General features: G+C 48.5%; 1 protein-coding gene across 3 annotated transcripts in view; it reads left to right on the top strand.

The window, feature by feature from the left end:
* Positions 1 to 18,399, top strand: part of Cog2 (component of oligomeric golgi complex 2) — a 31,165-nt gene extending 12,766 nt beyond the window's left edge. For all 3 annotated transcript variants that reach the window (XM_006992810.4, XM_015986400.3, XM_042277850.2), the window contains exons 8-18: positions 1,361 to 1,485; positions 2,775 to 2,901; positions 6,107 to 6,246; positions 10,190 to 10,251; positions 11,509 to 11,660; positions 12,708 to 12,881; positions 13,562 to 13,634; positions 13,905 to 14,047; positions 15,196 to 15,335; positions 16,552 to 16,732; positions 17,808 to 18,399. In XM_006992810.4, coding sequence (XP_006992872.2) covers positions 1,361 to 1,485; positions 2,775 to 2,901; positions 6,107 to 6,246; positions 10,190 to 10,251; positions 11,509 to 11,660; positions 12,708 to 12,881; positions 13,562 to 13,634; positions 13,905 to 14,047; positions 15,196 to 15,335; positions 16,552 to 16,732; positions 17,808 to 17,909 — 1,419 coding nt within the window. In that variant the 3' untranslated portion in view covers positions 17,910 to 18,399. The remainder of the gene's footprint in view (positions 1 to 1,360; positions 1,486 to 2,774; positions 2,902 to 6,106; positions 6,247 to 10,189; positions 10,252 to 11,508; positions 11,661 to 12,707; positions 12,882 to 13,561; positions 13,635 to 13,904; positions 14,048 to 15,195; positions 15,336 to 16,551; positions 16,733 to 17,807) is intronic.
* The last annotated feature ends 1,094 nt before the right edge of the window (positions 18,400 to 19,493 follow it).

Below are 19,493 nucleotides of genomic sequence, written 5' to 3' on the forward strand. Positions count from 1 at the left end.
CTTAAGAAACAGGGAGGGATTGCCAGGGCTAGGAAGGTGGGAATCGGAGATGAAGGACTTCACTTCAACCTGACAGTGGGACACTTAGACAGGTGTCCTTCACCCGCTGGATTAATGTTCAGGTAGGAGTTATGCGTTCTGTTGGGAACTGTCAGCATTTGTGATGGCACGTTTGGCCAATCTCTCAGGGGCTGACCTTCATTCTGCTACTGTACGTCTTTGAGATTAAGTATAGGGATTAATTTTAGTCCTGGACAAGCTTAGAATTGCTGAAGTAAGTTTTCGGTTTCCCACATTTTTATCTTGTTACACTCTGTAGCTGTCTGTGGAGGGAAGAGAACAAGCTGTACTGGCATTTACCAGCCACTGGGCTAGCTCAGTTACAGATACAGCCTGTGCCTTTCACCGAAGTGTGTCCGCAGTGCTGAAGTGAAGGAGCATTGAAGTCCACGGGTCCATCGAGTGTGTTAGCTTGCTTTCTGTTGTGTGGTAAACACCATGACCAAAACCAACTTAAGGAAGAGGGTGTATTTTAGCTTACAGTTCCAGAGGGATAGAGTTAATAATGGCAGAGAAGGCTTAGCATGCTGGCAAGAGCAGAAAGCTGGGTGAGCACACTTTTACCCACATGCAGGTAGCAGAGGGCAGGAGCAGGAAGTAGGGTGTAGACCCTCAAAGCCCATCCATAGTGAAGCACTTCCTCCACAAGGCTCTACCCCTGGGAGCTAAGTATTCAGATATGAGCCTATGGAAGACATTTCTCACTTAAAGATAGTATTAAGTGAATTATAGCCCCCTGACTTTTACAACTCACAGTTTCCGTTATATGATATTTTGAGTTTCAACCCTATAACCAAAAACAAAATATTGAAGTGAACTATATTTTCATTTGTCTGCTTCATACTTTACCCTAAGCCTAGTAGTGATAGAAGAGGCCAAGGGTTGGGCTGTGAGAAGCTGGAATGGGCCCCTCACTCTAATCTAGACCTCTTCTGGAGGAAGCAGGTACTTCAGTCTCAGGCTAGTCTCTGCCACCTAGCCTCCTCCTTCCCCACATCAAGTCAGAGCTATAGCTAAACATAGCAACTGCTTCTGAATGTGACCAGCTTGGCTTTACTATTTAGAAAATATATGGCTGACTTGGGTGTGATGACACATGCCTTTAATCCCAGCACTGGGGAGGCAGAGGCAGGCGATCTCTGTGAGTTTGAGTCAAGCTATATACAATGAAACCCTGACTCAGAAAAACAAAAATAACAGCTGAACAGAAGAGTGGCCCAAGTTTCCCCTCACCTTTGTAGTATCTAGTTCATGTTTTTCCTTTAAATGACATTTTCAAATAGTTTCCACTCTTCTGTAGGTGATCGTTGAACAGTTTGTTGAGTCTCATCCCAGTGGCCTTCAGCTCATGTATAACAAGCTCCTGGAGTTCGTCCCTCACCACTGCCGCCTTCTCCGGGAAGTCACAGGGGGAGCTGTGTCAAGGTAAGTTCAAGGCTTCAGCCTGAGCGGCTCCCCAAGGCCGGCTTAGTGAGCAGGTCCATTGTGGGTCTAGTGTGTTACTGCTCCTCTCTGCTGCTGGAAGGCAGGTCTGAATGCAAGGGCCGCGGGGGAGCCAAGACTCCGCCGTTTTCCTTTTCTGAGCTGCCTTCTTCCCAAGTCCAGTTTAAACTGAAAGTGGATTCTTTCCATGGGCCAAATCTCATTCCTATACAAAACAAGTGTTTTCTGGTTTTGTGATGCTGGGCTTAAACCCAGGGCCTTGTACAGGCAAGGCATACATCAATCAGCTATCAATCAGCTACTCCCGAGTGTCTAGCGTTCAAGTTGGCAAGTTTTATACTGATCCTGAGGCTCTCTTTAGATCTCCTTTGGTCAGTTTCTGTTCTTCAATAAATACCCGTTTGCTTTAACCATTGCCATCTGACCATTCATCTGTTGTCAACTCAGGACCCGAGCAGGCTTCCAGTTCTCAGATCTGCATGCTGAACCTTCTCCCCTGTTCTCAGGGCTTCTCAGGGCTTGTGAGGAGGGTGCAGCCTCCTTGGCACAGTGGAGGAGGCCCTTCACTGTCTGGTCCCGCACTGCCAGCTGGCCTCTATCGTACAGAAACCTCTTTGTGAGCTGAAGTCTGTGCTCTTATCTCAGTGCTAAATTTGCAGATTAGAAATCCAGTGTAGTTCCAGACACTACAGAACAAAGCACACACACATTAGCTTAGTGTCCTCTTATATCCAGATCTGTGACCAAGGTTTTACATGAAATGTCATAGAATTTTAGAACTGAATACATTCTTAGAGCCTGGAAGCACAGTGCTTTAGGAACGGATAGGTTAGTAAACTTGCATGCCTTACAAGTAAGTGTCTTGAATGCAAAGGCTGCTTTTCCTGTGGTAGGAGGCTACTGTTTTTTTATGCCAAGTCTTGTTATGTAGCCCAGGCTGGGCTGGAACTCATAATTCTTCTGTGTCAGCCTCCTGAGGACTGAGAAAGCACCCTGTGCCACTATGCTTGGCTTTAGGCTGCTGTTTCCCAAGCTGAGTCTGGATGGTGGCCTGGGAGTGGGAGAGCTGTATTAACTTTGTGCAGTGGCTTGGCCTTCTCCCTGACAGGATTTTGGAGGAGGTGGTGGGGGAGTCAGGGTCAGTGTGACACTGAGACCCAGAAGTGAAATTGAAGCGGGTAGCTAAGATCTAGGCTGAGGGCCTTTATTTAAGCACAGTGCACTAAGTAGAGTGTAGGGTAAGCTGACTAATCTTGGCTCTTGTCCTACAGTGAAAAAGGCACTATCGTTCCTGGTTATGATTTCTTGGTGAATTCTGTGTGGCCAGAAATAGTTCGCGGACTAGAGGAAAAGCTACCCTCGCTCTTCAATCCTGGGGATCCTGACGCCTTTCACGAGGTAAAGCCTTGTCACCTTGGTTCTTAAAAAAATGTTCTCTAGCCTAGGGAAAGTCACATTTTCATTGACATAGTTCTAGTCTTTGGGTTAGTGAAAAACAGAACTATGATTGTTGAGTGAGTTTTTAATTGAACACAAGCTGCTTCTTTCAAGTGTGGATATGATACTTGGAGAAATGAGAATGCTCTTATTTTAAGATTTTATTTCTACTTATGTGTATGTATGAGTAGCTAGGTATATGCACTTGAGTGCAGTATCCAGAAGAAGGCATCAGAACCCCCAGAGTTGGAGTAACAGTTGATTGTAAGCCTCATGATGTAGTACTAGGAACCGAACTCGGGTTCTCTACAAGAACAGTATGCAGGGGGCTGGAAAGATGGCTCGGTGGTTAAGAGCACTGGCTGCTCTTCGAGAGGACTCAGATTAGATTCCCAGCACCACACAGTAGCTTACAACTCCCAGTTCCAGGGACCCAAAGCCTCTGACCTCCACAGGCACCAGGCATGCACGTGGCATAGATATACACTCAAGCACATTTAAAAAAAAAGGAAAGAAAAGAAAAAAACAATCTGCACATTCATTTAAGTACTGAACTGTCTCTCCAGACCACATTCTCATCTTAGATTGTGATCATAATTTAATCTAGAGGCAGTTGTGCATAGATATATGCAGCAATTTCTACATTCCTTTAAAAAGTCCTACGACCCTCATTAAGCCAGTATCCATGCAGTTGTTTTCCATGAAAATTCACGTGTGAGCTAGGTAAGAGCTCTTGGTGTGGGAAAGCACGAGAACCTGAGTTCTGATTCCCAGCACCTCCCACACGTGTGCAGGAGGCACTCCGGTGCTAACTGCCCGAGGCTGTCTTTGATGCCTTGAGCACGAACATGGCGGTCCTGCCCTGGCTCCTGCTTCTGGAGCTGCTTTAGTGCGCTCTTCCTCATCAACAGTACTTTAACCGTGTGGCTTTACAGGTGCAGTGCAGGTTTACTCTGTTCTCCTCTGCCCTGGTTTGCTCCCTCTTTTTCCTCTCCCCTGCCCTTCCCCCTTCTTTTCCTGCCCTTTGGTGATTTAGGCTTTGGGGGATTTTCTCCTTGAACTGTGTTTTCCTTCCACTCTTTTTATTGATTCTGTGAAGTCACAGAGACATGGATGTCCTCCCCTCTCCACTTAGCAGAGTTAGAGGTGAAGTCACAGAGACATGGATGTCCTCCCCTCTCCACTTAGCAGAGTTAGAGGTGAAGTCATGTTCTGTGGCCTCTTCCCATTGGACATGCTGCTCCTGCACTCTGGTTTGATATGTTTGAAATTCGGCATTTCCTGGTTTTAGTAATCATCGCTCTGTAAAGGACTCCCTGGGTTTATCCTTTCTGCTGTTCACTGTTGCTTACTGAAGATGTCTTCCTACATCTCTCCCCTTGGAAGGCTTTGTAGTAAGGCTCATTGATAGCACACTTGTGTCTTTACAATAAGTACTCAGTTTACATTTGTCTGCAGATGGTGACCCTGCTTTTCTTTGAGGAAGGTAGTTGGCCGGAGGTGGAGTTCTCTTTGGCCCAGTAGCCAGTCAGGTACTGCCCTGTCCTCGGGTTGCTCTCAAGGTCTGACCCTGGTGTGTCGTGGGAACTTCTTTCTTACTACCCTTGGGCTCTGTTGGGTGTCCTGCACTGAGGACTAGTATTCCGTTCATTCTGCAGTGTCCTGGGTGCTGTCTCTTCAGCTGTCATCTTCTTTCATCCTGCCCTGGCCCTTTGCAGACCCCAGATGATGCTCGGGGCCTTTCTTCTTGGGACAGAACTTTTTCTTCAGTTCTATCTGAACTGTCTCTCCTGAGTGTTCAGAGCTCGGTGTTAATTGCCATCACGGTCACTTGTAGTTCTCTTTGCTTTTTCTAATCTGCCTGTTTAATCTGTTAGGACTTTCAACTGTCTCGAGGCACAGGTAACTTAACTGGTGGACTTTAGTTCAGACGAGTCTGGAGCTTCCTCGTGCCAGAGAACCCCACTGTGCTGTTTGTCCTGCATGTAAAATGTTGAGTAATGTGGTGACTTGTGTTTTGATAAGGTTTGTAACCAGGTTTTATAATTTTAAAAACTATTGTGTTTTTTAGATTGGACACCATAAGTAGGGTGAAAGTGCCGTATGGACTCTAGCTGATCAGAGAGCTTTCTGTTTTGCTCTTCTTTAGAGACTCCTTAGGTGACTCGGCAGAGGTTTGGGGTCAGAAGGGAATCTTTCTGGGAGAACCTGAACTCCAGAACTCCAGACCAGGGCCGAGCAGGCCTTCAGGGCCAGTGCTGGTGGCTGCAGTCTCTGTGGGTCTCTGTCACTCCTTTCAGTAGATGCCTCCAGCCGGAAGCCCATGCCACACTTCTGAAGGGCGTGGGCCTTTGGACTCTTAGTCTTTCCTGTTTTCAGAGTCAGTGCGTTCCCCGTAGGCTCCCCCAGAGGGTAAGAGCTACCCCAAACTAGCTGAAAGAACTGTCAGACCTGTGGCTCTGACTGCAGTGAAACCCTATCTGCAGGAACTTTTAAGTTTAGGGATCTAGTGACAGGGTATTGCCCTTTCTAACAGAAAGAGCTAAAAGTCCAGCAGGGTTTGCAGGGAGCCTGGGACTTAGGAGATGGAGACCCCACAGAAGGCAAGTGCGCTCTTACTGTGTTTCCTAGCTGTGTCTGGAGGAGGAGGAGGAATGGTTGTCGTGATTCCCTTGTGGACGGTTGTGAGCTTAAGTCCGTGCTGATGGTCATTTCACTCAGTGCTGTCGGCCAGCCCTCTCACCTCTCACCCCAGGAACGATAGGATGGCTCATCTGATGGATCCTCTCTTTCCTCACCCCCTTTTAAATGACTTGTGGATGTAGGGAGGTGCTGATGAATTATGCTGTCTAATCTCCTGTCTGTGATCCCATGTGGAGGTCAGGGCTGCCCTGGAACCGGAGTGTGTCATTTAGAAAGCCCTGGACTTGTAGTGTGACACCTGGGCTCCGTGTGGGCTTTTCCCTAGAGCCCTGGAGAGTATCCCAGAGCCACTCTGGGCATGGCTGAAGCCCTAATGAGGTGGGAAGCTGGGGAGTTAAGCTGCCCTGAGGTCAGTTGGCTCCAGCCTGATTCTGGAGCTTTACTGTCTCGGCTGCAGTTGTCAGCAAATGCTCCTGACTGTCGCTGCTGATGGAGAAAACCCCACCGTTTGTTCTTGTTCTAGAAATACACTGTAAGCATGGATTTTGTACAGAGGTTTGAACGGCAGTGTGGATCCCAGGCCAGTGTGAAGCGACTTCGAGCACACCCTGCCTATCACAGCTTCAGCAATAAGTGGAACTTACCTGTTTATTTTCAGATAAGGTCAGTCACTTCTAAATAGACGTTTTCATGGTGGAGGCATAGTCTTGCTATGTGACTCAGGCTGGCCTTAAAATCATGATCCTCTAGCCTCAGCCTCCCAATTACTAGGATTAAAGGTGCTTGTCACCACACTCAACTGACAAGCATTTGCTAGTTAATTAACATCTTAAGATTATTACTAAGGTTTTTCAATTTGGGGAGGGGATGTTACTCCAGTCAGCAGTTCTCCGTGGGGAACAGAGTTAAAGTGAGGATGACCCTATGTCATGAGTGCTGAACTACCAAGAAAGCGTGTGTCTGCTGTAGTGGGAGAGAAAGTGAACTTGAAGTAAGCTGGACTCCAGGCCTGGCTTCGTTGCCACAGCCCCTGTGGTTTTGTGAAGAGTACTGAAGGTGATGGATGGCAGGCACTCCGTCCTGTCCAGTCACCGTCTGCCTCCAGTCCTGGCCCTGTGTTTGGCTCTGTGTCCCCCCTTCAGCTTGGGAAGAGCGGGTGGTTATTTTCTCTCCCCTGTGACCTTTATGACCTTTGTTCCCCGACCTGGAAGACAGTGACACTTCCCTCCCAGATCTCGTGATCTGTCGCCTGTGTCAACAAGCAAGTCTGTAGAGTGCTGAGAGATTCAGACAAGTCCTCAGCAGCTTGTTGCCCCAAGAAGCAAACAGAGCGGAGCTGCCGTTTCTGCAGTGTCCCGGGGGAGGTGGGGCAGGTCCTGTCCAGGAGCAGTGCTGAAGCTCGTGAGTTGAGTGTTCCATGAAGAGCGCAGTCTTTCTTGTTCGGTGGCCAGGTGCTTCACAGATTATGACGGGGAGCTCTGAAGAGGATTGCTGAGTGGAACAACTTCAGGAGGCAGCTACCCTAATGGGAAGAGCTGCTCACCTGGTCACTGCTGAACAGCAGAGTTACACTGCCCTGAGCCTGCTTGTCATTTCCCACGGTCACTTCCTCAGACAGTTGTCCATGAGCATCAGTGGAGCCAGGGTGGGACAGCTCAGGGTCCAGGTGTAGCATCTAAAGCAGCACAGCACTGTTCCTGTGAACAGGACTGTAACAGAGTCGGCGCTGGGTCCACAGTGCTCCTGTGGCCTGGGTTCTACTTAGACTGCTTTAGGTCTAAGCCACCTAGCATACCACATTCCAGTCACCCAAGCCTGCCTACTGCTGAGGAGTCCTACACATTGCTCCAGTGGACAGCTAAAACCATACTGAAACTCAGCCAGTCTCTGCAGAAACTCCTGTTGTCCCCAGATTTGCCCAGGCATTTGAAGAATTAGCTCATATACTGTCTCATTTGCAATTTTAAGATTATGCTTGCATTATAAAGTGCAGCTCTTTTCAGTTCCGTTGTTTTTTCATCTGAGAAATAATGCAAGTAAAGACTTTGCACTGGGTGTTTATCCTAAGGAATGGCAGTTCTGCCAACATGGCTGAGGTCAGAATGACACAATCACCACAAATACCTCAGGATCATTTAAAACAAACCTGAGGCTGGGCGGTGGTGGTGCACACCTTTAATCCCAGCACTTGGGAGGCAGAGCCAGGCAGATCTTTGTGAGTTCGAGACCAGCCTGGTCTACAGAGTGAGATCCAGGAAAGGCGCAAAGCAACACGGAGAAACCCTGTCTCGGGAAAAAAAAAAAAAACCTGAGCCAGGATATGGTGGCATGCATATACCTGTCACTTAGCATTTGTGATGCAGGGTGAGAAGATTCCAGACTGGACTACTCTGGGAGACCCTGTCTCAAAAAACCTAAAACACAAAAGGGAAGCCCTCGGATAGGATTCTGGGATTCGGACATTTTCCTAAGATACACTAATGTGCTCTCGGGATCAGTGTGAACTGCTGCACCTGACATGCACTGCATGCCCACCCTCAGGAAAAGGCAGCCCAGCCCATGGCCTTTCTCATGAGCACATCTTAGGTCTGTTCATTCCAGAGACCTTGATCTGTCTGCTTGACGTTGGCCCTTTCAGTCATGTTGGAAAGTAGATCTACATTCAGTCCCTAGTGGATAGAGTAAAAGCACACATGACCCAGACAGCTTCAGATTGTACAGAGGGGTGCTGGCCTTCAAACTGAAGTTTCTGGAATGTACTCCCAAAACATTCTAGTGAGTGTATGATTTGTAGCTCCTTCTATGATGTGGAATCCATGATATGAAAGTTTAGGTATCACCCCATTTCCCTAGTCCCCATTCTTAGAGCTGCATGTCCACGCATCATATATGCTTTCATGCTGTCTGGTACTTAGAGCAGAGAGAAAGCAGCACCCTCTACTCTAGGCTGCCCCAGGTGTCATTTTGTAAGAGTGCTTTTCTTTCCTGTAGACCATGATGCTCAGGGAGGAGTGTGGGTGGAGTCTTTCCCCAAACCCAAATGTTAGTGTTTAGATGTCTTTCCTCTCCTACTGAGATCCCATGGACAGTGACACTCTAATGCATCTGAAGGCCACAGCATGGGTGCTCAGGGTTCACCATCGTGGTCAGCAGCTTTGCAAGGCACTGGCCTCCCTACAGCAGTCATATGCCTGCTGTCTTGGCCTTTCTTTCTGAGTTGTGTTTCCTTTTTTTTTTTTTTTTTTTTTTTTGATTTTTCAAGACAGGGTTTCTCAGTGTAGCTTTGTGCCTTTCCTGGAACTCACTCTGTAGCCCAGGCTGGCCTCGAACTCACAGAGATTCGCCTGGCGGTGCCTCCCAGGTGTTGGGATTAAAGACGTGTGCCACCACTGCCCAGCAAGTTGTGTTTCTTGGCTCACCAGCAGATGTACCATTGCTATGTGGAGTGCTAGCTGTCAGGGCTCCCTTTCCATCATTTCTGTGAGTTGTCATAAATGTTCACATAACTTGGCGGCCTGTGCCTTTACCTAGTTTGCTAAACTAAACCTGTTTTCCTTTCTAGTATCATGCTCTGTGTTTGGTACGATATTCTTCACTGAGTACCCCAACCGTGACATGACACATCTCACCTTGGGCCTCGTAGACTCCATCTTTCCATTGTGGACAGTGGAGCCAGGCCCTAGGCCTCTGCATCAGGCCCCTTTCCTGTGTTTTGTGTAGATTTTGGAAGATGCTGTGGAGCTGAGGCAGAGTTCTGGGAGCTGCTGTGTCCTGCTGCTGCCTGCAGCCCTTTCTCTAGTCCTTGCACTTGGGGGCTGCTTCCTGCAGCTCTCATCACTTCTCTCTCTGCTCTGTGCCTTTCCTCTGCCAAGGCCAGCCTAGTGTAGGCTTCCCTAGCATCGGCACAGTTCATTTCCATGGAGTGACTGTAAAAGGGTCACTTAGATAGCTCGTCTTGAGCATGAGTCAGAATTCCCTGTTAGGAGTTAGCAAGTACAAGAATGTGCAAAGGTGTGGTTGGAAACAATGTCCATGGAAGCAGCCAGTTGTCAGATAAGTAGAACACCTTCATTCTGCAGTCAGGAAAATATGCTGTCTCTGTTAGTGAAATCAGATCAGATGGGTGTTTGGATGCTGGGATCTATCTGGCTGTCGTCAGGATGTTGGAGCAGCTGGAAGGTCAGCAGAGGCTGAAGGGCATGTTCAGTGATCCCAGGGTTACAGGGACCTTAGAAGTCTCTCTCAAGTGACAGATGCAGGTGCAAAGCCAGCTTTCCTGTGTCTTAGTTTGGGACGTTTCTAGGCTGTGGTATTGCTGATGTAGGGATTTAGAGATGCACTATGTGGCCTTGAAGTGTTACTATAAAGTGGAACTTAAGGGAATCCTCTTAATAAGGCTTGGATGGTGTGTATTTGAGACTAGCGCAAATAGCACAGAACTCTGCAGAAAAGTGGCTTAATTGAGGAGTTTATTTCTTACCCAATAAAAAGAAGAAAGGGCATCTTGGACATCCTTGAATATCGAGTGTCAGTGGGCAGGAAAGGAGACCAAGCAAGGAACAGCATTGCAGAACCGCCAACACTGATCCATGTCCTTCTTTCTCAGGTTTAGAGAAGTGGCAGGATCCTTAGAAGCTTCACTCACAGACGGGCTAGAAGACGCCCCAGGTAACCTTAGAATGGAAACAGCGGGTGTCTCTAAAGGGGTTAGCTGAGCTCACCAGCCAGCTCAACCCTGGTCCCGAGAGTGCTCCTGCCTTTTCTCACCATACAGTAAGTTGTGCTGTAAGGACACTGGCTTAACCTCTTTTAAAAAATGTACTGCTGAACCCAGGCTCCCATAACATGCTGGGCAAGCGCTCTACTAGTAAGCTAAGTTCTCAGAAATTTCTCTTCTTATGCAGCAAAAAGACAAGAGTCTTTTGGCTCCTTGAATTTCTTGCTTTGGAGAGATGATAGAAAGGGATGCTTTACAGAGTTCAAAGTTGACCTTTTCTGTCCTGACTGCAGCATGTCAGGGCTGACCTGTTTGTGTGCTCACTACACTCCAGACCCCGTGTGTGTGGTCACTACACTCCAGACCCTGTGTGTGTGCTCACTACACTCCAGACCCTGTGTGTGTGCTCACTACACTCCAGACCCTGTGTGTGTGCTCACTACACTCCAGACCCTGTGTGTGTGCTCACTACACTCCAGACCCTATGGCCAGCACTGTTGAGATTAGGCACAGCCAGTGTAGAATGCTATAGATCCAGTCAGCTGTCTGTAGGCTTTGGCAGTCCACCTTCTTTCCTGCCCCCAACTCAGCTATGTGAAGGCTGAACGTGGGTCTGCGTGTTCCTGTCCCTTGCTGGGAAAGACTCAGTTGGAGCACAGCTAGGCGTCCTGGGATTCGGGGCAGATGGCAGCTGCAGGTGTTCATGCTCATGACACACCTTTCTTGGTAGCCATTGAGACACTTAGTATTTCTGTGCCACACAAGCTCCTGGTTCTCCTACTAAAGCGCCTGCTCTAACACAGCCAGGTCCATCCCAGGCCTACTCTTACCGAGTTGTGGAGTTGTTTCTGTCCATCTCTGCAAAAGTAGCCGTAAGGGATTGACCTCCTCTGTGTGGGTAGTAGCCATGTTGAGGTGGGGAAGAGAGGGTAAAAACTGAAATGTAAGCCTTGCAAGCTGCCACACGCCATTGTGTGTATAAAGTACCCGTTAAAGATAGTTCAGTGCTGTGTTTGATGCTAATCCCCATGCCTGGGAAACAATGTCAGGTGAGTTATTAAACACCTCACACCGAAGACACATGGTCTTGTGCTGGTCCAGCATCTCTGTGGCCATGAGGCCACAGCATGCCTGTGCTTTACTTTGAGTTGTATGCCAGTGGCAGCTATAACCCAATGGTATGCCCTGGGTCTATGGTTTTTCTCCAGATGGAAGTCCATATTGCCTATTGGCTTCTCACAGAACATGGAGCAGTCTGGAGAAATGCTGGTCTGATGAGATGTTCCTGCCTTTGTTGGCACACCGTCTGTGGAGGCTCACACTACAGATTCTGGCCCGATTCTCTGTGTTCGTCAGTGAGGTGAGTAGCATGCAGCCCCTCTCTACAGTCAGCCCTCGTAGGACTTGAAGTGGCTTGTGGCTAAACACCCACAGGATATTCAAAGTGTCCCATGGTATTAGATCCAGCTGTGGGCACCTGGCCACATGATCAGGATTAGTTATTGAGAATTCCTACCTAATAAGTTTGTTTCTCTTCTCAAAATCAGACTCCCTAAAGCATCTTGGAAATAAAATGTTCATTTTAATGAAAACTATTAGAAATGAAAGTAAATAGGTTTAAGTTTTAAACAGTCATATGATCATCAAAATAAAAGTAGTTGCTCTCCACTTTAGGATCTCCTTATCTTCTTCAGTCAGTCAAATGTATTAGCTCTCCAGGCACTGCTCAGTTATTGAAAATCAGTGATGCCCAGGGCTCTTGTCCCCAGGAGGTCAGTACTACTAAGAACTGGGCACCAGCTTTAGGTCCTTGCAGACCTCAGTCTTGAGAGGCACCTCAGGGACACCCTTAGTGACAGACACACAAGCCAGTGCTCATGGTGCACGATCTATAAATTGGGTAGTCTTTAAAAAGAAGTCCACCACAAAGAGGGCAGTGCACAACAGACACACCCTACTCTGGAGCGGAGCGCAGGCTTGGAGCAGCGGGGCCTAGCACAGTTCTGCCAGCTGTTACCCTGGGGCTCGCAACGTTAAGCACTTTGAATCTCTGTTCTGTAATTTGGCAAAATGGCTTTTGTATGTGGCTGTGGTGAGGGTTTATTTCTAAGCCGAGGTGCCAGGTGGGATGGGTGCTCTGTGAAAGTCAGGGCCTCTCTGTCTCCTTCCTCCCATCTGCTCAAAGACTTCCTCAGACTGCCCTGCCCCACTGGCTGTCTCAGAAGACAGCGAAGAACAGCAATTCCAAGAAGAGTAGGGCCAAAACCTGCCTGGGATAACGTGCTAGCCTTCTCTTGGTGTTTGTGCATTAAACTCCGCAACAGCTAGTGTGTGTGCAGAGCTCCCGAGCATATACAAATGCCCTGTGTCTCAGAGTCAATGAGTGATCCTTGAAATCTTTTCCCAGCTTTCTGTCAGGCCTATTTCTAATGAAAGCACCAAGGAAACTAAAAAACCTTTGGCTGGCAGCAAAGACCCTTCCGAAGACCAAGGAAGCCATCCTTCAGAAGTACAGGCAGCATCCATTTCCAGCACTCAGCTGGTGTATGTGGTTGCAGACCTGGACAGACTTCAGGAATGGGTGAGCGTCACTGCACTGGTAGATATATGGATCTGTAAATTGTGGGATCACGGGACCCGGCAAGGACTTTCTGCCCTAGAGGACATTTCCCTACTTGTCCTCTCCACAGTTAACCTCTGAGTGTGCCATATCTTCACTTCCTGGCGAGTAACCTAACCACTGAGCAGTCAGGCTCTACTTTTCCCTCCTCGGCTCAGCTCTGCTGGGGCATGGCCTGTGGTGGACTGGGTTGTAATTGAAGTTCACTGCCCCAAGTGTTTGAGAAGTTCCCCATCTGGTTTCTGTGTTGAGCTCGTGTTTAGCTCTCTTTAGAGAACTTTATGGGACACACATAGAGTTTATGCCTTCGGGTAGATTTTGCTTCCCACCGTTTATATTTTGTGTGGTTGAATAAATGCATTGTGTTTTCTGAGAAAACATGGTCTGTTTACTAAGAGCAGTTTCTGTGTGGTGGAGAGCTGCAGAATGAGTTTCTGCTTTTCCTCCGCCCTCAGTGGCCATGCAGGCAGTGTCCCGTGCTGAGTGCTTCTGTGCCGAGAGCATGACTCCCGGAGATGGGAACTTTGACCTACGAGTTCTGGCTTAGGTTTCAGCACTTGTTAATCATGTCTGAGTATGTGGGTGAAAAGCCGCTTGTTCTGATTGAAAGAAGAAACTAGTGTCCAAAATGTGTGTTTCAGCTTCCAGAACTCCTGGAGATAGTCAAGCCAAAACTTGAAATGATCGGCTTTAAGAATTTTTCATCTATCTCAGGTAAAAAATTAACTCAGACTCAGAATCTTTGAATAAGAAATAACATCAAGTAAAATGCCATAGACTGCAGGGAATGTTTCAATTAACATCCAAGCTCCAGTTGGAAATCCTTGGTTATTTCTATGTTTTATTCTTTAACTTCTGTAAATGAGATCCTTCATTTATACAGTGACATGATTTATTAGTGCACTCTAAATGCAGTGGTCACACTTTAATGGAGCTTACCCTAGGCTGGACCAGTGACTCAGTCTAGCTGCCCTGTGTCCACAGAGGCCCTGGAAGACTCTCAGAGTTCCTTGTCTGCCCACGTACCAGCTCTGAGCAGCAGGATTGTCCAGGACCTGAGTGAGTCTTGCTTCAGTTATCTGAAGAGTGCCCTGGAGGTCCCCAGGCTTTACCGCAGGACCAATAAGGTCAGTGTCACTTCTGGAGAGAGCTCTGTGGTATGTGTAGTCAGGGAGATGTGGGCCACAGGCAAGTATCAGGGTGGACTGAGGTAAGGGACTCCCAAGGGTCAGGAGCTAGCTGCCACCACAGCCCACAGTGTGGGTTTTGGGTCTTAAGGAAAAGTACTTTTTTGTACATGTGAGTCCTAACTAGCTTGGAACTCACTATATAAACCAGGGTGGCCTCAGCTCCACAGAGATTGGTTTGCCTCTGTCTCTGGAGTGCTGGAACTAAAGGCATGCAGTACCACAGCTGGCTAGAAAATTACTTTCTTTAAAAAAAGAAAACTGGGGCCTAGAGAGATGGCTCAGAGGTTAAGAGCACTGACTGCTCTTCCAGAGGTCCTGAGTTCAATTCCCAGCAACCACATGGTGGCTCACAACCATCTGTAATAAGATCTGGCGCCCTCTTCTGGCCTGCAGACATACATGCTGTATACATAATAAATAAATCTTTAAAAAAGAAAGAAAAGAAAAGAAAACTATTAAAATTTTTATTTTAGATTTATTTTACACATGTAATCCCGGCACTTGGGAGGCTAAGAGGAGGATCACAAATTTGATTCCATCCTGAGCTACAAAGTCAGACTCTGACACAAAAAACAAATGAAGCAGATCTAGTTGTGCAGTAGAATTATCATGTAACAGAAGTATCTCGTTTTACTGTTTGTCGTTGAGCCTGAAGCCCCCACTTGGATGGGAGGGGCTTGGGCACATTGCCAGGGGCCTTCCATTTCCTTCTATTCTGTGGGTGTCATCGTATGTGAGTTTGAAGAGCACATCAGTCTCCACTGGGCACCGGGGCAGTCTTCACCTGTAGAGTAAGGAACCAAGTCCCCTGTGTCGTCCTTGCTGCTTCAGCAGGATGTAAAACCAGCCCTGGGCATCTCCCAGTGGAGGAGTCAGCACTCAGCCCTGTGCATCCTGCCCCAGAGGCAAGCCTGACCTGGAGCAGATGTGGGCCAGGGGGCTGTTCCTTGGTACACTGCTGTCACCAGATGACCCCTGTGGCCCTCTGGTTACTTTCTGGGAGGGATGAAGCTGTTTGCTGAACAGTGATGGTATGGTGACTCTGTTTTTGTTTCCTTGTGTCCTTCCCCTGCTGACAATTCCAGGAGGTCCCCAGCACAGCCTCTTCTTACGTGGACAGCGCACTGAAGCCATTTTACCAGCTTCAGCGTGCACATGGGAACAAGGTGAAGGCCGCAGTGATGCAGCAGTGGCTGCAGGAAGCCCTGTCTGAGAGCACACACAAGTAAGCTAACGGTGCTGGAGGCTGCCTGCACACCCTGGGCAGGGCAGGGCAGGGCTCCCTGGAGCCTTGGGTCGCACATCGATAGATCAGCAAGATATCACAGAACTGCCCGTGGGCAAGCTGTGAGCAGTCTCTTGGTCCAGTCCCTCCCTACCCACCCCTCCTCCACCTGCACTACAGTCAGGCTGACCTGGGTTCTGTGAGTCCCCAACCCTGAATTCCAGGGGCACCTTTACTGCCCTCCCTGCTCAGCCCAGCCAGTCCTTCCTCTCCTCAGCTGTCACTCCAGCTGGTCCCACTAAATGATGGGATGGCTTCTGGTGAGAAGAGGAAGTCTGCATGTAAACTGTAATCACAGCAGAAGGCCCCAGTCAGGAACAGTTCATTGAATCTCTTCTAGCTAACTTATGGCTAATGGAATCACCTCTTGGCCCTTTGGTAAAGAGTGTTTGCCTAACATTTTTAAAATTCTGGGTTCTGTCCCAACACCACAAAACAGGGAGGAAGTTTATTGCTTCATTTTGCTATTGATTTAATTATTAGTCACCATTTGCAGTAGAGTTGTTTTTTTTTTCCGAGTTCAGCCCCCAACTCCCACTTTGTTGTGGGTCAGTTTAGAGCCAATAGTGCTAATCTTGTGGTTTTGTGGGCAAATAAAGCCCCAGTGCCAAACAGCCAGCTTGCTAACCAGGCGAGAAAGTGACTGATTTTAATGTTATAATGAGAGTTTGGGGGTAAGTGAACGTCTTTGAAAGTCCTGAGATAGGTTTGTACTTTAAGAGGCAGACTGCTTGACAGGGCTTGGGACGTTCTGCAGAGGGTCCTCCACCTGGAAAGGCGCCGCCCTCGGGCGCTTGGGTTTAGGACTGGTGTTTCTATTTGTATGTACACGGGAGGCCAGGGGTCAGTTACCAGTGTCGTCTTCCATCATTCTCTACCTTGTTGAGACCTCGAGCTCACCAGTTGAGCTGTGCTGGCTGATCAGAAAACTGTGACTCCCCTGTCTCTGCCGTCTCTCCAGCCCCTGTACACTCCTTTCTTAAGTGCTCAGGGTACCTCGTGCTGGAGACCTAGGAAACACGACAGCACGTTTCCAGTTGAGCTGTTGTGCCTGTCATTGCCATCTCAGGACTGTCTTGCTTGCAGAGCAAATCCCTGCTTGGTGTCACCAGTATCTACTTAGTTACCAGCCCTTCATTGCTGTCTTGTGCCCAAGGTACTTTGAGACTGTGTCCGATGTGCTGAACTCCGTGAAGAAGATGGAGGAAAGCCTGAAGCGCCTCAAACAGGCCAGGAGAGCCCCAGCCACCAACCCTGTCAGCTCCAGCGGTGGCATGAGTGATGACGACAAGATCCGGTTGCAGCTGGCCCTGGATGTGGAGTTCCTGGGAGAACAGGTACCAGCACCTTGAGCCTGGCTCTGAGGGCCTGGCTGGGGCCAGGGCTGGGGTGTCACCTCCCTAGGGCTAGTGATAGAAAAGAGTCAGGCCCGACTTGCTAAGGGGAGAATGCCTGCCAGGAAGTGGAGGATAGAAAAGGTAGAGGGTACAGAGCATCCCTCCCAGCAGCAAGCTTGGCCCTGGTGCCTCAGCGTTTGCTCAGGCTGCCAGCATACCTGCCCTTGCTGCCCAGTCCTGAGCCAGTGGCGGGGCCTGCAGCCTCTTGCTGTGTGTCCTATAAAACACTGATTTTCAAGTCATGGTCATGGTCGATGGCTGATGGCAGCATGTAGACCTCCCATGGGGGTGGGGGGGGCGGCTGCAGTGATATCCTCAGTACCACCAAATTTACAGATGTCGGAAACTGCTCCTTTACAGTCTGGGTTTACACATAGCTTGTTACCCCAGCATTTGGGATGCTTAGGCAGGAGGATCGCCATGAGTTAGATTGGGAGACTGTCTTAAAAATAAAGAGACAGACAGCCTGCAAGCATCAGCTGCCATGCTTATTTCATAAGGAATCTACAGTCTTCTCAAAAGCACACAGCTTGCTCCAGACATGGGCAGAGGGAGAAGCAGAAGGAAGGGAGGCTGGGTGGTCTCTGCTGCTGTTCAGGTGCTGTGTGTCTCCAGTCCACTCTGAGCAGGGTGCTGAGGAAAAGGAGAGCTCGGCTGGCGCTTGATGGAACTCTCTCTAGCTAAAGAATCTTTTTTTCTATTCTCTGCACAAGGGCCTTTCTCTCCTAGCATTTTCTGAAGCCCACAGAAGAGACTCCCACCCTGGCCATTCTAATGTGGTGGACTGAGGGATTCGAACATGCTAGCTTCTTAGAATACAAAGCATTTGACCCAAAACATGCAGTTTTGCAATAAGCCAGTCCTTGGCTGTAGCAGAAGACTTTCTCCTCCTTCCTTTGGGAACTCTTTCTACCTTAATGAGGGCAGGGTAAATGAAGTTGTCCTGATTTTAATGGGGCCTCTTTTCCCACTCAGCTATCCTCACAGTGACAATTCATTCTCATGGCCTTTGCAGATACAAAAGATGGGCTTGCAGACCAGTGACATCAAGAGCTTCCCAGCCCTCGCAGAGCTTGTCCTTGCTGCCAGGGACCAAGCAACTGCAGAACAGCCCTAGGCATCCTAACAGGACCTGGAGTGGGGAAGAAAGCAACCCTTGTCCTCGAAGTCACCCAGCAACAGCCTGTACCCCCGCCCAGTGAAGTGGGCCATCTTTCACCCAGAAAGAACTAAAAGCCTTTCCATTGTATGGAAGATAGTTTTTATGACATTTGAAGCTTTTTACTATAGTTTACTGAACAAATTGTTTTATTTTTATTGTTGATCTTAGTGTAGACAAGCTGATTTCTACAGTATTGTTAAATATACAGGTGTGGCTAGTGGGCTGACTGGACTCGGCAGAGGAAGCCCTGAGCATCATGGCACCAACACAGTATAGAAACACTGTCTCTAACCTGGGAGATACTGTCAATCCTGGGCCTCCTCAGAGGCTACAGGGTGGCCATCCCATCTTGGCACTTAAGAATAGCACCTCTAATCTTGTCTGTCAGGAGCCAGAGCCGACAGCAAAGATTCCTTTCCTAAATAAAAGAAGTATCTGCTGCAAATGTGTAAGTTATGAATTCAGTCCAAGTAGCTCTCATCATACGTGCCTTCAGTGACATGATTCCCTCTGACACAGATAGAAGGGTCCTGTCTGTGTAGATCTAGCACAGAATTCTGTTCACACAGGCTAGTCAGCGCTGTCTGCTTGGCGGCTGCTACAGGTGCATGGAATGGGCTTCTACCAAGGAGCTGTGCTGTCACGAGATAGTCACTAGAGGTCATTGCTGCACCTTGAACTCATATGCTTCCATACCCAAGGACTCCTGCCTATCGGTGTCCCCTGATGTCTGTCCCTTGATCCCAGAAAGGAGAGAGCACAATCCCCAGCCCAACTCCAGTATTGCTATTTCCATTCTGCAGAGAGGTAACACAAACCTGTCATTGAAATGACCGACAGGTGGGATTTAAAGGCAGAATAAATAGCTCCAAACTCACATTGCCAGTCTGTGTAGTGACACATAGACACCAGCCTCAGCCCAGAGTCAGAGGTTCGCAGTGGGCCTTGAGGACTAATCTCTTACCCTGTTGGCTCTGACTCTGGGCCATTGCATTCCAGCATCCCTGTCATGTTTCTGCACTTGAGAGCAGGACGTTCAGGCCAGAGCTAACAGTTTCAGACTTACATCTGGCTCCCCCAAAACCACTCTCTTGTTATTTTTCCTTAGTTTCCCTGTTAAGATTCAGTTTTATTCAGTTGGGTTTAAAGTTCAAGTGATACATTTTTCCAACTTCAACATTTACACTGAAAATCCATCCCCGATGCACTTCACTGCCTTCAGGTATAAAAAGAGGACTGTGAGGAGAAGGCCTGTCTGTCACTCAGGGACCCACCCGCAGCCCACCGCCTCCCTCCCGTGCAGTCAAAGAGCATGCATCCTTTTCTCAGGCTGCCTTCAGTGACCACAGATATGGTAGTTGAATCAAAGAAATGATTGTGTTCTGGAGGCAGAAGTCTAAATCTGTGTGGCTGCCTCCCTCTGAGGGCCCGTGGCTCAAGCCGTCCCGTTGGGAGGATCCTATGCTGTATATACCACATTCTGGCCCAGGGAGCGCTGAGGGCGGAATTGGAGTGAGCCAGCAAAGCTCCTGCCGAGGA

This window comes from Peromyscus maniculatus, chromosome 5, assembly GCF_049852395.1.
Source record: "Peromyscus maniculatus bairdii isolate BWxNUB_F1_BW_parent chromosome 5, HU_Pman_BW_mat_3.1, whole genome shotgun sequence".
NCBI classification, from domain to species: domain Eukaryota; kingdom Metazoa; phylum Chordata; class Mammalia; order Rodentia; family Cricetidae; genus Peromyscus; species Peromyscus maniculatus.